Genomic DNA, 19,005 nt, shown 5'->3' on the forward strand with positions numbered 1-19,005 from the left:
ATATCCCCCCCATCAGCAGTTGGCTTGCTCAAACCATTCTAGGCCTTATACACCTCATTCAGATCACCTCGAATGTGCCTAGTCTCCAGATGCTGAAATTTACAGAACTTAATGATGTAAGTTGGTAATATCAAACCTTCGTTCCATTCACCAATCCCATTGCCCTTCTCTGTATTCATTCCAGCTCTACATCCTTCTTAAAATGAGGCCTCCAGACCTGTAAACAGTACTCAAGGTGTGGCCTGACCGTGGCCTTATACAAGGGTATAACACCTCCTCATCCCCACTAGAAAAATTCCTGTATATCATTGATAAGACACTATGAGCTACTCTTGTACCTGTCTGCACTGCTCAGAAAACTTCATATCTGACTGCACAATTACCCTCAGGTCTTTTTCATTCTCCACTGCCCTATTGTGTAGTACCACACAGTTGGTACTACACTGAGGGGTTACTACTCTCTGGGGTTACTGCTACCCATATGCAGTACTTTATATTTATAAAGGTTAAACTTCACCTCTCAGCCCATCTGCTCAACATTTCTAGATCCTGTTATACAGCATTGACGAAAAAAAAAAAAAATACAACCCTTCCCATTTCACCCATACATTCGCTCCAGATGTTTATCTAGTTCCGCTTTGAATTTATTTAATTTGTCAACTTCTACAAAGACAGATGGAAGTTTATTCCAGCAATTAACAACCGACTGGCTAAAGGAAAATTGCTGCACATATATTCTACAACTGTCTTTCCTCAATTTAAATTTATGTCCCCTCAGACGGTTAACCTGGGCAAGAGGAAGAATCCCATCAGCTTGCTCAAACCATTATACACCTCAATCAGTTCACTTTGCAGATGCCTCCAGATACTGTAATTTGCAGAACTTAAGCCTTTCTTCATAAGAGCAACCTTTTGTTCCATTCACTAATCTTGTTGTCCTTCATTAACAACCCTGCCAACCTTCTTATTATCTGCAAACTTGGAAATTAACAGGAGTCTTCTATGTGCAACAGTATCAAAAGCATTTGTATATTATTATTCCTATTAGATAGTATAAATCAGAGCTGTAATACTCAATATGTTCTACGTTGATAATAATATTAGTAAATTAATAAGAGGAGTTTACCTCAATATAGTATGTGGAACACTTCCGTATGATACCCTCCAGAAATTAAAACGGAAAAAACGAAAAAATCGACAACTTACCGGTACATTAAAGTAAAATATAAATAATTAAATAATTAAAGTAAAATATAAATAATTAAATAATCAATTTAACACAATTAAAATTCAAATTAACGCAATTAAAAGAATCTAACGAAAATATTCAAAACGATTTTTTCGTTAGATTCTTTTAATTGCGTTAATTTGAATTTTAATTGTGTTAAATTGATTATTTAATTATTTATATTTTACTTTAATTATTTAATTATTTATATTTTACTTTAATGTACCGGTAAGTTGTCGATTTTTTCGTTTTTCCGTTTTAATTTCTGGAGGGTATCATACGGAAGTGTTCCACGTACTATATTGAGGTAAACTCTTCTTATTAATTTACTAATACTACTATTATTCCTATATATTTGTGAAAGGAATGATGAAGAGTTTTTATGAGTTTTAAATCTTTTTTTGTAGATGAGCTTTTGTTTCTTTTAGATTTTTTGCTGGGATTGTGTGTGAGGTATTGCTCTGTGGACCTCAGAATATCCAATATCAATGCTTCTCGTGATTACTAAGTTTGTCAAATGTATTTATTCTCAACTACCTTAACTTTGGTTTCCTGTTTCTCTTTTTATCATGCATTCGTTTCAGGTAATTATTCTTAGTCTATGAAAAAGTTAGTAAAAAATAATGAATCCAGACAACTCATCATTCATTGTAATAAAATAATTATATTTAGAACCATGTAAATTATGTACATGCAGGTTATATTGCACAAGAAATTGGCCAGCATCGATTAGTACAAAATACTTCGACTCGCTATATTCTTTTTGGAAATGGGTTGTTTCTGACCACAGGATTACCACTCACTGGATATTATTTGGTTAATGAACCATGCTTGATCTACCCAAGACTTAATCTTCACGAAAATTCTAGCAGAGTTGAAGTTTCTGCACTACTCGTACCAGTGAGTTTTATGTCAACCACCATGCCAAAAAAGAAACCTGTGATACTGTTAATGGAGCACTCCATTTCATGAAAAGAGTTAATAAAAATGGGCACTTGGTGTTTATCATGTAATCTCAAAATTATAGTAACATAACTGTTTATTCTAATCCCATACTATAACGATGAAGTCCCCAAGACAGGGATATGTAATGTACAGTTTATGAAGTTTATACATATAATTCTTTATTATAATTCTACAGAAAGCATTTAATTAATGAAATGTTTTTTTACCTCTATACAATGAAGAGTTGTTTTATCATGAGCTTGTTGAAATTTAAAAAAAAATTTATCAGCTCACAGTTGCACAACCTACTCAGGTAAAGTATTACCTTACTGTATAATAATTGTACTGTAGAATTCATCAGTGATGGTTGACCTACACAATAAAATTTGAAACTGTTGATGATGATAATGATGATTTACTTACTCTGAATTTCCCAAGTTACAGCTCTGATTTTTTTTTTGGATGATATTGTGGCATGTATAACAACAGCAGATCTTGCTGGAACACTGTAAGCTCCTGTAATTTTGTTGGGTTCTTTTATTATTCTTCCTTGAGCTTTTACTGACTGCAGTATAACCTGTATAATTTTGATTAAAAATATATACGTTAAAAGGAAAAAAGGTAAAAAAAATAAATAAAAAATAAATAAAATGAAAATTTACTGGTACAAAATAAAACAATCTTATTATGTAAGAAATAATTAAAATTCTACAAAAACTTTAGAAAGAATAAAAGAGCAAACATATGCAGTGTGCCAAAAAAGTAAACAAGCCAGATTTCAATAAGGCAAAATATAGATAAAGAAAATAGTTTCTTGTTGCCCTCAAAATAGTCCCAAAGTGATGGTACACTTGTTACAGTGTTTATACAAGCTTTGTATAAACACTGTAACAAGGAAAACTTACCCTCTGTGATGTTATTTCTTTCTGCAGTCACATTATTCTAAATGTCATAAACAAATTATGTGTATAAGCTTATATAAAGTATGCTGTATAAGTCTGCTTCCTTGAATCATGTGCCTCTACTAATGCTAATGCTAAAATTGAATCTTTTTATTGAAACTGTCAAATAAATTGAATCTTTTTATTGAAACTGTCAAATAAATTGAATCTTTTTATTGAAACTGTCAAATAAATTGAATCCTTTTATTCAATCTTAATGTCCTCAACTGTCTTTCAATGTTCTTTCAAATTGGGCACCTCCATAGCCAGGTGGGCAGGAGCAGCAGTGCATAGCATACGCTTCTTGATTAGACCGGGGTTCGAGCCCATGACCACTAAATATGGAGGATGTGGAAAGGTCAGGGAATGACCACTGCATATTCCCGGAGCAATATGGTCTTAGTTGCTGATGCTCCTAAAAACCAAACAACAACATCTTTCAAATTGGTGTCCTTTCAATTTCAAGTTAGGAAACAGAAAATTCTGCTGGAGCCAAGTCAGGAGGGTGGTCAAACACTGCAACATGCCTACAAACCAGAAATGTCTGCACATTGCTCAATGTGTAAGAAGACACACTGTCATTCAACAGCTACCAACCAGACTGTTCCAAATCTTGTCACACCCAATCGCACTTCTCCCCAACAAATACTTCAAAAAAATAAGTAGTTCTAAGTAGTAGTCACTGGTAACAGTTCTTTCTGGTACAAATTCCCTTAAGGAATTTGTACCAGAAATCCTTTGTGATTGAAGAATGCAATAAGCATGGTTTTGATATTTCTGGAAATGAACTGTTTTAGTCTTGGTGAGCTTTGTGATCACCATTCTGCACTTTGTCTTTTGCTCACAGGTTCATACTGGAAGCACAAATTCTTGCCCCCAGTAATAATGCTGTTTAAGAAACCAGGTTCACTACCAGCTGTTTGAACTAAATCTCTGCAATCATCCAATCATCTGATTTTTCCTCATCACACATATGGTGTGGAACAAACCACACACAAATTTTTCTTTTTCACAAGCCTGTGGTAATTAACCTTACCAATTCCTTATTCACATTTAACTCACTTTCTAGCTAAATTAATGTGCACTTTTTCCACCAATTTAGGACTGCAGAGATGATGTAGCAGACACTCCCTTTGAGGATTGTCTATTACATCCTCTTTGCCCTCTTTAAAACCTTAAACCATTGAAATTGTTTTGCTCTAGACAGAGCCTCATCCCCATAAGTTGTTTGTAACATTTCATGCATTTCAGTGGGATCATTCCCCACCTTTACACAAAATTTGATGTCTTGTTCCATTCTTTGGTTTCTGACTGATATTAAATATAATGCACAAAAAGAACATCCATACAAAAAAAGTAACTTTAAGCCAAATAGTTTGAGTTGGGGGACTCCACAGTCACACTCCTATTCTTTTCTGATGTCCTTTCCTGGAGAAATACTTGCATTAGATTTTTTTTTTTTTTTTCATTCGGTCTCATTATTTTTTTCCATACTGTGTAATACCCTCAATATAATGCAGTTAACAAAAGAACACTAATAATACATATTAAAAGCTAAGTGAAATGTAAAAGTCCAAAACTATTCAGATACACTTTTAAAAATATTGTGGACTATAACAGAAGTCCCTTACATATTAGTATCAGATTACACACACAATGGCAATGCTACACATAAAACTCGGTGTAGTACATGCATTTTCTGTATGAAAATTGTGTGAAATTGGTCAGGTTGTGTCAGGAATGCAGTATGTAATATGACACAGTAAACTACACAGGATTTCATTCAATTTGTGAGTCAGCATCTGTGTCTATTTAAAAATAAAATTGCAAAAGAGAAATCATCATTGGTAGGTCCATCCAATGAGCATTCTAAGTACTGTTTTCTCCACATATAAATTTGAGTGAACAAAAGGTATCCTAAAATATTCTTTTCATATTACTGTACATCCCTACATAGCTTATTGAAGCTAAATACTGTAAGCAAAATTCATTTTCATTGTGTTAGCTGGATTTAAACTGCCTAGTTAATGCATCATTCACAGGAGAAGAAACTTTGCCTCTGCTACAAGTTGCCCCGTTATTGTACTAATTTAAAACATATACATTGCCAAAAGTATTTTTGTGTTTCTTTAATCATTTACTTCAAATTAGACCACCTACAGTAGCCACAGGCAGAGGTGGAAATGATTCTTGCTACTGTTAATATTTTAGTCTGTGAATCCCCCAAGGTAACAGTTTTCCAAGCCACCTAACACTGACAAGACAGCATCAGCAAATATTCTTGCAGCCTTTCTATTTAAGTGCATCCAATCCCTGTAGACGTGGTCTCTCCTGTTAGCAAGCAGAGACCATGCTGAAAAAAATTCTACCCCACGAGCCTTGGACAATCTCTCCAGGATATAAGTACTGTGTCTAGAATACAAGACTGGGCACAGCTGTGCAGAAGTTAACTGCTTTTAATGAGGAATAAACTTAAGGATTATCAACAGCCATAATACTTTAAACTTTGAATTTGTCAAAAGTAATGTGGTTATTATTATAGAAAAAGCGAGCTGCTCACATTACTTTTCTAAATTGACATTATTATCAAAAAAGCTTGGTGAATAATGACTGAAATTTTTTCAAACATAGCACAATCAATGTATAATTAAATTTTACTCATAAAGTTAAGAGAGATGATTATTAATATTATATAACAACTTAATTTCTTCATATTAAAATTTTAATAGTAATCTGTAACTCACCATAGGTATGCTTCCTCTGACAACTTTAACTTTAGTTGAGGACACAGTACTAGCCATAAAACTGTTATTGGCATCAAACACCTGAAGGTTAAAAGTGAGTTCCTGATCTGGTTTCAAACTACTTGATTGAATGTGAAGAACAGACTTTTTCTGTCGTTTTCTGGTTATAAGAAGGGAGTCCTCAGCCTTTTCATCGTAATCATAACATGGCTGACTGTTCTGCAAAAAAAAAAAAAAAAAAGTAGCATTTTAAATCTATCCAATATTGAATATTATTTATTCAGTAAACCGAGAGAGCAGCCTGTGCGGACGTAGATTTTTGCCGCTCCTGGAACAGAGAGTTTTTTCTGATTTATTTTCTGTTTTATTAGCTTAAATTGGCATATTAACTTATTTTCTAGAGTAGCTTTATATTCCTATTTAGCATTAGCATTAGCATTTAGCATTAGCAGAGGCATATGATGCAAGAAAGCAAGCTTATTCAGCATCAGCCAAGAAAAAAAAAAAAAAAAAAAACCCACTCCCATTTCACCCCTCCGTTTGTTCGAAATACCTGTCCAGATGAGCTTTAAATTTGTTTAGGCTATCAACTTCAACAACAAGTGATGGAAGTCGGTTCCACCAACCAACCACCCGCTGGCCAAAGGCAAATTTCCGCACATCTATCCGACATCCGTCCTTCCTCAATTTGAACTTATGCCCTCTGAGCTGATTATTCTGAGCAAGATGAAGAATCCCATTAGCATTGAGCATGCTCAAACCATTCAAAGCCTTATACACCTCTATCAGATCACCTCGCCGGTGCCTAGTCTCCAAACTCTGTAATTTGAAAAACTTAAGCCTTTCTTCATAAGAGCAACCCTTTGTTCCATTTACTAATCTTGTTGCCCTTCTCTGTACCCGTTCCAGCAGCTCTACATCCTTCTTGAAATGAGGCCTCCAGACCTGTATACAGTACTCAAGATGTGGCCTTACCATTGCCTTATACAAGGGAATAATCACCTCCTTATCCCTGCTAGAAAAATTCCTGTATATCATTGACAAGACACCATGAGATACTCTTGCAGCTCGTCTGCACTGCTCAGAGAACTTCATATCTGCCTGCACAATTACCCCCAGGTCCTTTTCATTCTCCACCACTGTCAGTGTAGTACCGCAGAGTTGATACGTTGCTCTGGGGTTATTGTTTCCCATATGCAGCACTTTACATTTGTCGATGTTAAACCTCATTTGCCACCTCTCAGCCCATCTGTTCAACCTTTCCAGATCCTGTTGCAGCAGCATAGCGTCAGTATTGTCCTTAACGACCCTGCCAACCTTTGTATCATCTGCAAACTTGGACATTAAACTTGATATCCCATCATCAATATCATTCATAAACACCGAAAACAACAACGGACCCAACACTGAACCTTGAGGAACTCCACTAATAACATTAATCCAGGTTGAGCAGTGTCCATTGATTACCACTCTCTGTCTTCTGCCACTCAACCATCCTCTTATCCATAGCAGCAATTTGCCTCCAATGCCACACTGCTCCAATTTGTGCAGCAGTCTTCCATGTGCAACAGTATCAAAAGCCTTTCTAAGATCCAAATATATAATATCAAAGTTATTCCCTGCATCCAGTTCTTTTGTGACTACATCATAGTATCCAATCAAATTGGTCAGGCAAGACCTGCCCTTAACAAAACCATGCTGCGTCTGAGCTATAACTGAATTCTTGTCTAGATGATCCTGCAGTGCTTCTTTAACCAGTGCCTCCATTAATTTACCTGGAACAGAAGTTAAACTAACAGGTCTATAATTACTTGTGTCAGCCTTTGATCCTCCTTTGTGAATTGGGGTTACATTTGCACATCTCCAGTCTATGGGTACCTCCCCTGAGTCCAAAGAAGCTCTCATAATTATGGCTAGGGGTTTGCATACTTCCTTTGCTGCCTCCTTTAATATAACTGGATAGATCCCATCCACCCCAGGTGCCTTTTTTATGTTTATCCTCAACAATCTCTCCTCCACTTTCCTCTCAGTTATTACAAAATCATCCAGCTCACTGCCAATGTTTATTTTACCTACATCATTCTCCTTCCTGAATAACTCCTCATGCGTGAATGTAGATGCAAAATACTCGTTTAGATTGTTAGCCACCTGAGCAGGATCCTCAACTGTTGAACCATCAATATCCAGTGGACCAATCTGATTCATCCCTTTCCTTTTCGAGTTCAAGTATGTAAAGAACTCTTTTCTGTTTTTCTTTGCATCCTTTGCCAAGGATTTTTCATAGTCTGCCTTTGCCTGCCTAATCTCCTTTGTGACTTGGTTACAGACCAACTTATATCTATCATAGTCTTCCATGTCACCCATTAATTTGTATGTATCCCATGCATTTTTCTTCTCTGCCACATGTCTCATTAGTTCATCTGACAACCATTTAGGCCTAAACCTTGAACAATATTTCTTAGTTGGTATGTAAAGCCTGGTAGCCTCCAAGATTAGTTCCTTGAATGCTTCCCATTTTGAGTTTGCTGTTGGTAACATCATCAGTTGGTCCCACTGTATAGAATTTAAATACTGTCTCAGACCATCATAGTCGCCTTTACGAAAACAAAAACCCTTCCCTTTACCTCTGATGGTAGTTACCTCCTTGAGTAAATCCCACTTCAACACACTGTGTTCACTGCCACCTAGTGGTTCATTTATCTGCAGGTTCTTAATGCATGAAGAATCACTACTGATAATCAGATCAAGAGTATTGTCCCTCTTGTTGCCTCACGAACATGCTGATGTAGAAAACAATCATCCAATAAATCCACAAAAGCCTTGCTAGTGTGCGAGTGACCAACCCACAAATTCCAGTCAATATCTGGGAAATTAAAGTCCCCCATTATAAGACTCTCTGATTTACTGGCCCACTCTATTTCCCTGTACAATATCTTATTATACTCATCAGAGTCATTAGGCCTATAGCACACTCCTACTCTCAATTTTGATTTCCCTATGCTTATATCACACCAAACTGACTCGACACTGCCCTGTCCATCGATGTCGACTGGCTTCACTTCCTTGGACTTTATGTGTTTCTTAATTAATAGCATAACCCCTCCTCCCCTCCTGTCCTGTCTATCCTTTCTATACACATTGTATTCCCCAAATTCCAGTTCCGCATTACTTATATCTGTGTAACACCACGTCTCTGATATCCCAACAACAATATTCCTATTTATGATACTTAGTTTAAAGTAACTTAGATAGAGATTTTGTAGGTATTACTTAGTATCAGAAAGGGTATCAAATCCACGTGTTTACCGCTCGTAAATTGCCGCCATTGTTACGTGATACAAAATATCTCGAAATAGATAGCATAAGCTTAATATAGTATAGTATAGTACATAATATTGTCAATTAATCAGATAATTAATCTTGGTGAACTTCATTGTCAATTAAATTGTACTTTTAACTATACATTAACGACTTGGGTTACGTAACATAAATAATTAGTAAAAAATAAATAATTAATACTTAACTTGATACGGAAGTTATATAAAGGGATTTCATAGATAACACTCGATACTGAAACATAAATATAGCATTATAACTGTGTTGGTATATAAGTTTAGGGTTTTAATTTGTACTGAAATTGAAATTTTATTGAAATTAAATCGAAATCATGACTCAGACCAGAGCAGGAAAGCAAAAAGGCTCAAGCTAATGGGAGTGCTGTGGCTCAGGGGAGAATTGAGGGGGCAGTTGCCCTCTGAATCACAGCTATTTAAATGCATTACTTGCTTGATGTTTGTGGAGCAGTCGGGTACAGGACATGATACTGCCATGGGGGATGTCTTTGTGTGTGCGCAATGCAAGGAGTGTAAGGAAATCAGGCGACAACTCAGCATTGTTATGGGCCTATATGAGAGCTTGAAGGACAGTGTGAAGGACCACTTAAAGAAAAAAGTAAATTGCAGCCATTGTCAATCCACTGCAGGATGGAAGCCTCCTTGACAATTCACACAGAGGGACTATAATCTGCCACACTAGTCCAGTACAGGTTGGCAGATCAGCCATATTTAGAAGTCAGGGGCTTGAACCCCAGTCTACTCAAAGAGCATGTGCTACTGCATTCCTACTCCTGACTACTTGGATATAGAGGCTTCTAATCTATAGCAGTAATCCAAATCCTTTATCCATAGTAGTAACCTTCTCCCAAATACCACATTGCTCCAATTTATTACAACAATCATGTATGTGAATAAAGTCTTTAAGGAAGTCAAGTAGCAGATACTGAGGACTGAAGGTTATGCCTCAGATTGTTTGTTTAAGATTTTAAAGATAATATCATTTAATTCTCTTAGTCAGCTGTTTCAAAATAACAAAAAAGGCCAAGAAATTTTAGCAATTAAAGACTGGTATAGCAGTTTGCCTTAGAAATGAATAAGTTGTTCTTTTAATGAAAAATAGTTACCATATCATAGCAATGCCACTGGTAAACTACAGGACGTCTACCTTCAGTTGAAACTTCACTCTCAAAAATTATAATTCCACTTTCATTTCCAACTGTTCTTGTTGGGCCTCCTAGCAAAATATGTGAGAAATAACATAGCAATGTTAGCACAAAAAGACAAAGCATAAAAAAAAAAAATAGTTCTATAGAGGTATAGAGGTGTCAACCAAAATTACATGTTCAAGACCTTGGAATATTAATGTTTCTTTTAAAATATTTTAGACATTAAGTTGAAACAAGCTATAAATAATCTTTAATAAATTAACAATGGAAATGCAATTATAGTACTGATAAATACACAAGTAAGAATATGTGCAATTTATTTTTTTCCTTTTTAATGATAACCCCATCCTCAGAAAAAAAGCAAAGTGAAACTAAAAATGTTAAAAAGAAGTATTAGCTGAAAATGGACATTTGAGAACAAAACTGTGTTAAACTTATTTGTCTTGAAATGCACTAATATTCTAACAGTCCAAAGACCAGAAATGAATCCACCAGTTTTTGAAAAAGTAACACCTTGTTGTTGGCGTTGGTTAATATTGCCCCAAGGCACCTAAAGATAAGAATTTTCAGTGTATTGTGGCGGTAGATTGTTTTCTTGTATCGAATGGTCTATTTGTGGGAGGAAAACCCAGAGTTTCAGGGAAAAAGATTATGGTATCCTTAGTCGAGATAGACTAAAAAGACAGTGTGTGCGTGGGGGGGACAACTTCCACAACAAAGGATGGTTGTCTGTTCCACCAATCAACTACCCGTGGGCTAAAGACAAACTTCTGCACATCTATCCTACAACTCTCTTTCCTCAATTTGAATTTATGCCCTCTCAGGTGATTATTCTGAGCAAGAGGAAGAATCCTCTTCATTGAAGAAGCATTGAGCATGCGCAAACCATTCAAGGCTTTATACGCTTCTATCAGATCACCTCACAGGTGCCTAGTCTCCACACACTGTAATCTGAAAAACTTTCTTCATAAGAGCAACCCTTCATTCCATTCACTAATCTTGTTGCCCTTCTCTGTACTTATTCCAACAGCTCTACATCCTTCTTAAAATGAGGCCTCCAGACCTGTATACAGTACTCAAGGTATGGCCTGACCATTGCCTTATACAAGGGGATAATCACCTCCTTATCCCTCTAGAGAAATTTCTATATATCACTGACAAGATACCATGAGCTACTCTTACAAACCATCTGCACTGCTCAGAAAACTTCATATCTGCCTGCACAATTACCCTCCATATTTCCATTTCCTTTTCATTCTCTACCACTGTCAGTGTAGTACCACAGAATTGATACGTTACACTGGAGTCCCTGCTTCCCATATGTAGTACTTTACATTTGTCAATATTAAACTTCATTTGCCACCTCTTAACCCCTCTGCTCAACTTTTTCAACAGTTAAGGACCCTAACTGTCATTAGGGTCCTTAACAACACTGCTAACCTTCATATTGTCTGTAAACTTGGACATTAAGCCTGATATACCATCATCAATATCATTCATAAATACCAAAAATAATAATGGACCCAATACTGAATCCTGAGGGACTCCACTAATAACATTAGTCCATGAAGAGCAGTGTCCATTGATTACCACTCTCTGTCTTCTCCCGCTCCATCCCTAATCCATAGCAGCAATTTGCCACCAATGCCACACTGCTCCAATTTGTGCAGCAGTCTTCCATGTGCAACATGGAAGCCAAATATATGATATCAAAGTTATTCCCTGCATTCAGTTTCTTTGTGACCACATCATAGTATCCAATCAAATTAGCCAGACAAAACTTCCCTTGAACAAATCCATGCTATGTCTGAGCTATAACTGAAGTCTTGTCTAGATGATCGTGCAGTGCTTCTTTAACCAGTGTCTCCATTAATTTTCCTGGAACAGAAGTTAAACTAACAGGTCTATAATTACTTGTGTCGCCCTTTGATCGTCCTTTGTGAATTGGGGTCACATTTGCACATCTCCAGTCCATGTATACCTCCCCTGAGTCCAAAGCTCTCATAATTATGGCTAAGGGTTTGCTGCCTCCTTTAATATAGCTGGATAGATCCCATCCACCCCGGGTGCCTTTTTTATGTTTATCTTCAATAATTTCTTCTCCTCTTTGCTCTCAGTTGTTACAAAATCATCTAGCTCACTGCTAGACACAATAAAACTAAATTAAATACAAAGCCCTCAAAATGCTTATCATTAAATTTCTTGCTGTGACTATTAACTCAATTTACTGCTCACTTCCATTTATAAAATCAGAAATTATAATGTTCCAAAAAAAAAATATATATATATATATACACACACAAGTATAGTTTTGCTTTGACTGCATAACTATATATTTCAAGTGTGTCTAGGCTATGTTTAGATTCAGTTACTACTGAAATTATGTAATAATATGGATTTTATTCTAAAGCAGTATAACATGTTTTTTCTAGAAAAAAAAATTGGAAAAAAAAAAAAAAAGGAGAAACGAATAGAGTAGTACCACTCATTCATAAGATATTAATATTATCAGAGTGGCTTTCTCTTGTACTTATTTTAAACTTAGACAGTTAGTCTAATTTTAAAATAACTGTAAACAAAATCAGTAGGGTCCAATTGATTTTTCTGTGAAAAATCAATTGGACATTACTACTTGCCACTCGGGACTGAAGAAAGGAAATACTAACAAAGTTTTAAAGTCTGAATAAGGCTTTGCAGTGTCTATAATTAATGATATTTATAACTAGATCTCCTGAATGAAGTTTTTTCACTATTTTAGGTGATCCAGCAGCATTCTCAAGATAATTTTGGATAAGAAATAAGGAAATTGCACTTTTAGTTGACATATTTGAGAATAAATTATTAGGAACAGTAGGTGATTATTTCAAAATATATTTCTGTTCTTTGTCCCTTGGGATCAGAAAGTGATCTCTCTCTCTCAAGGTGTGCCTGTAGGCTCAAGTGATAGATAACTGCCTATTGTGATCTGTGTTAGTCCTGGAGGTTTGTTGTTACCACCTAGGTTTCTTAACTCTGCTACAGAGAGGAGCAGAGCACTGCCTAAAAAATTAATTGGGTTAGCAAAATTAATAAATATACTAAGAAAATAAAAGTTGATTTCCCTTATGGATTCTTACTCTAAGACTTTTTATGCAGAACAACTTGAAATAAACTAATAATTTCTGATTAATTTATTTCAACTGTTCAATCCTGAATTGTTTAAAATCCAGCACAATCTGCAACACCAATATAAAAAATTTCAAAAATTAAAAAAAAATAATAATAATAAAATCAATATTTTACAATGTGGAAATATTAAATGCTTGCACTATTATTCTGTCCTGTGATCGTTTTTGCAGCCAGCAAGGTTTGAACTGTTTGGATAATGTAATGGTGTTAATTTTCACAGCAGGAAAAAAAAAAACTTGTCTTCACAATGAATTTCCCTGGTCTTGTACTACTTTCAAACAGATAGTCTCTCCAAAAGGTCAATTAGTCATTTTTTTTAAAGATGTCATTGCTACGAGAGCCTGTTTCAGAACTAAATTGATCTCTCATTAGATAGCAGGTTGTCTTTATAGTCAACATGCAGACAAATCAGTTGTAAAGATGTTGTTCAATGTCAGCTCCCATAAGGCATATAAAATCAGTTTTCCAAGTTATAATATAGTTACACCTATCTGTTGAAAATAATGCAATATCATATATACTCCTTGCAAAGGCAAGTTTGTTCTGCTGTGAGAATTAAGATTATTGCATTATCCATACAGTTTAACTCCTGCAGACTACAAAAACAGATGAAAGGTAAAAAAGTAAAGTGCAGCCATTATCAACCCACTGCAGGATGGAAGCCTCCTCGACAATTAATGCTGAGGGAAATGGACCATAATCTGCCACGCTGGTCCGGTGCAGGTTGGCAGATCGACCGTATTCAGCAGTCAGGGGCTTGAATCCCGGTCTACTCAAAGAGCATGTGCCACTGCATTCCCGCTCCTGCCCACTCGGCCACTCTAAATTTGAACTGGCCATCTTGGTGGATTTTGAAGGTGCCTTCGACACTGTCTGGTGGGACAGTGCATTGGCATGCCCCCACCTAGCTAACTGTAACTCCCATCTCTACAAGCTCTTCCAGAACTATTTCACAGAGCACACTATCGTGGTTAAATCCAATCTTCTGCAGATAACTAGACCAACCTCTCGGGGATGCCCACAAGGTTCTGTCTTGGGGCTCTTTGTGTGGAACATGCACAGCTGGCTTTCTAAATCTTTTGAAGGATGCAAAATTGTGGCATTTCCAGACGACCTGACTATGGTTTTTTCTGGGAAATCACTCTCCGACCTTGAAAACAAAGCAAATCTTGTCCTAGCAGATCTCTACTCCTGGACAGTTCTCAACAAGCTTCAAATCAGTACCAGCAAAACAAAAATGATGCTTTTTAAATCGAAGCTTGACCTACACCGCCCACCACAAATCAAGATCTCTGGAAAACAGCTTCCTATTGTGACACAGGCTAAAGTCCTAGGGGTGATCATTGACCATAAGCTGAGCTTCCTTCCACATCTACAATACCTAGGGGTCAAAACGAAAAGATTTTCAACTGCAATAATGAGGATCTCTAAGAGCAACTGGGGACTCTCCAACAAAACACTCTCTCTCTCTCTCTCTCTCTCTCTCTCTGTATTATAAAGCTGTTTTCATCCCCATTGTGACCTATGTAGCAGGAGCGTGGTTTCACCGGGTTCAATGAGTACACATGAAAATCAAGGTCAACTCCATTCAACGTGCTATCCTCCTGGCCATGCACAGATTATGCCGAACAGTGTCTACAGCTGCCATCCAAGTGACAGCTGGATGGCAGCTATAACTTGGATGGCAGATGACTCTGCCACTTGATCTATTTGTAATCTTCAGAGGGCTTAACTTCAGAATTAAAAAGAAAATACCAATGAAGATACAGGGCCTAGAACTAAATCTCAACGCTGAACCCAAAGCAGAAAGAGCTCGCTGTTATAACAAACTCGTCAACATTTGGCAGTCTAGATGGAACACCTCACACACAGGCTCCGTTACCAGAAAATTCCTCCCTGATGTCACTTTCACAACTTTGAAAACAGTAAAGACCTGGCTTTCCCTCACCTTGGAATCCTCCTACTTGGTTACCGGACACGGGTCCCTCAATGAAAAGTTACATCTACTGGGTATGCTACCAACAGATCGCTGTTTCTGCTGCAGGTCAGAGAATTGGAAATATCTTCTTTTCGAATGCAGGTTGTACGAGGACTTAAGAACGACCCTGCTGTAGGCTGTGCCAGGTATCTCAGAACAGCAACCAGAGCTTCTACTACAAACACCTGACAATCTAAAGGCATTGCAATCCTATGCATCCCAAGTCTTTGAGTGCAGGAAGCAGAGCTACATAGTTGTAACTGCACCTAACAATACCTCTTCAGTGACTTAAGGGTTCTATATTCGCATGCCACCATCACCTTCTCATTTTTTTTTTTCCCATATACTGTCTGGAGTTTCCACTCTAGTGCAGCCAATTTATTTATTCATTTTTTTCATTTCGTTCATTTATTTATTTTATTTTATTATATTTTATCTTTATTAAATTATTATTTTTCTTATTTATTTAATATGTTCTTCATGCACTCTGCCTTGAGTTCCCACTCTAGCACAGCCAATTTATTTACTTACTTTATACCTATTTTTTTTTTTTTCCACGCGCTCTGCCTTCAGTTCCCACTCCTAGTGCAGCCAATTTATTTATTTATTTTAATATTTTCATGTTTATTTCTATTTTATTTATTATTATTATTATTTTTTTTTTTTTCTTGCGTGCTCTGCCTTGAGTTCCCACTCTAGTGCAGCCAATTTATTTCATTGTTTTTTCTTATTATTTCTTTATTTTTTATTATTATTAGTTTTTATCATTATTATTTAATATATTTTTTGATTATTATTTAATATATATATATATATATATATATTTTTATTTATTTTATTTTTATTATTATTTTTTTTAAATTTATTTTTTTATTTTTTTTCTCCCCCCTAACTGCACCACAGGTGGTTTTTTTTTCTTTTATTTATTTTTTTATTTTTATTCATTCCAGAGGGAGGAATGGGCCCCCCAGAGGAATCTGTCCCACCTTCTGGCAACACTAGGTGGGTCAGAGTCTCTTTGAGACAGTATGTATTTTGCTGGGACTGGCCCACCTTCCCGTAATGTGGACGAGTACCCAGAATCATCTGTCCAGGTGACTGATGCTTCTGGGTAGCCAAGCGGCCAGAACATAACAACAGAGCACACACACAAACGTACGTCACACACATATCTAGCCCATTTGTAGTGATACTGTTCTTCACAGAGACACGAGGCGGAGTTGAACAAACGTTCTAGGTGCCACCCTTACCTATACACATATCCACATGCCCACTTGGCTATGAAGGCCTAATACAAATGTAAATAAGTTCAATTATTTATGCTTAATATTTATTGAAATGTGCTCCTCTAAAACTGCACAAGTCAATAGATATACCTTTCTAAAATCTGGCTCTTCTCACCCAAGGGTGCTGGATTTTAAAGAGTTTACTGTATAATTTTTAGCATTAGCATATGATGCAAGAAAGCAAGCTTATGCAGCATCAGCCCAAAAAAAAAAAAAAAAAAAAAAAAGGTTCCTATTTCGCCCCTTGTTGCCCCTCTAACATGCTGATGTAGAAAACAATCATCCAATAAATCCACAAAAGCCTTGCTAGTGTGCGAGTGACCAATCCACAAATTCCAGTCAATATCTGGGAAATTAAAATTCCCCATTATAAGACTCTGATATACTGGCCCACTCTATTTCCCCGTACAGTTTCTTATTAGGCCTATAGCACACTCCTACTCTCAATCTTGATCTCCCAATGCTTATGTTACACCAAACTGACTCGACGCTGCACTATCCAGCGATGTCAACTGGATTAGATTTTATGTGTTTCTTAACTAATAGCATAACCCCCTCCTCCATTCCTATCCTGTCTATCCTTTCTGTAGACGTTGTACTCCCCAAATTCCAGTTTTGCATTCCTTATATCTGTGTTACACCACACCTCTGATATCCCAACAATATCTGCCTTTGATGTTTTGAGCAATACCTCAAATTCATCAAATTTAATTACCAAACTCTGAGCACTGGTGTACACACAAGTATACATGCACCTGTTCCAATTCTTAGCTACCCTAATACAACCCATGTGTTTACTTGTACCGCAATGACTCCCAACAGTCTCTGAAGTACCCTGCATCTTGTTATCCAGGCTGCTGCTCATTTCAATAGAAACAGTGCAAGAATCACTTTCACCTCTGCCAGTAGCCACTGTTAATCTATTAGTCCTTGTATCCCCCCAAGCTAGCAGTTTTCCGACCCACCTAACACTGTCTCAATAGCATCAGTAAATATTCTTGCACCCTTTCTATTTAAGTGTATACTATCCCTGTAGAAGCAGTCTCTCCTGTTAACAAGTACAGACCAGGCTGAAAAAAATTCTACCCCTTGAGCCTTGCACAATCTTTCCAGGGCTGAATTGATCGACAAGGCTCTCATCACATACTCCCTCCTATTGTGTCTGGGCAGAATTGCAGACACTTTCAAATTCAACCCTAATTCACGGCTTTTTTTTTTGCTAAGAAAAAGAAATATCTAGAGCAGGGGTGGGCAACAGCCGGCCCGCGACGATGTTGAATCTGGCCCCCTCGGTAAATGCATAAATATAGAAAATCCATACCTGACTACACTTGCCATAAACGTTTGGCTTAATTCAGTTCAATCGGGAATCGCGGCCAGTACAACAGTAACCAAGTGATTCTATGCAGCATCAAAGAGTTATTTCCTAATTATTATTGTAGCATCGATCGAACGAAGTTCCTTTGGGTTTGACTTCTTATTGAAAAAAATAATATTGGTGCAAGATATTTTATGTTTTATGCCTTTTCTAATATAATTTATAGCCCATAAAATGAGCCAATTAAAAAAAAAAGAAAAATTGATGCCGAATGCCGCATTTTCAATGATAATTGGAGATTTAGTTTTTTTTTTAAAAAATACATTAATAATTTGGTAATTCAAGTAATATAACATTTTTTAGGTTCCGATTTTTTTTTATTAAATTGTTCAATCTATTCCGGCCCGAATCACGAAGCGAAAATTTCATTCGGCCCGCATCATGATATGAAAATTTCATTCGGCCCGTTGACGAAAAAGTTGCCCACCCCTGATCTAGAGAGAGAGAGAGAGAGAGAGAGAGAGAGAGAGAGAGATCTCTAGAGATCTAGAGATTTGCTAAGAGAGAGAAATTTAGTTGCTAAGAAAGAGAAATATCTAAACAGCACAAAAAACTGCTTGGTACTCAGGGCCATAAGAAAGGGATTTTGGGGTTACAGAAGAGGCAGAAGCAGTATATTCATTTTACACAAACGTGCTACATTCAAAGGAGATTTCCAGATAGATAGATGGTACAATCTGCAAAGATTGCAGCTGAATTAGTAGATGTCTTGGTTTTTGAACCATCAGTATAAACTGGAATCAGAATATCAAAGTTGTTGTGTGTGTGCGCCCGCACGCGCGTGGCAAAAATTTGCTGATAAACAAGTGGCAGAATTGTTACCTTGCCCCAGTCCA

At 36.6% G+C, this 19,005-nt stretch overlaps 1 protein-coding gene across 1 annotated transcript in view; it reads right to left on the bottom strand.

Annotated features, from left to right (window-relative positions):
* Window positions 1-19,005, bottom strand: part of LOC150081150 (uncharacterized) — a 421,878-nt gene that overhangs the window by 207,277 nt on the left and 195,596 nt on the right. Inside the window, exons 10-12 of the mRNA XM_090380944.1 lie at window positions 10,318-10,427; window positions 5,859-6,077; window positions 2,597-2,750 (exon numbers count right to left, since the gene is read on the bottom strand). Coding sequence (XP_090237070.1) covers window positions 2,597-2,750; window positions 5,859-6,077; window positions 10,318-10,427 — 483 coding nt within the window. The remainder of the gene's footprint in view (window positions 1-2,596; window positions 2,751-5,858; window positions 6,078-10,317; window positions 10,428-19,005) is intronic.

This window comes from Mastigoproctus giganteus, chromosome 9 (genome assembly GCF_048544385.1).
Source record: "Mastigoproctus giganteus isolate SK-2022 chromosome 9, ASM4854438v1, whole genome shotgun sequence".
Lineage (NCBI taxonomy): Eukaryota > Metazoa > Arthropoda > Arachnida > Uropygi > Thelyphonidae > Mastigoproctus > Mastigoproctus giganteus.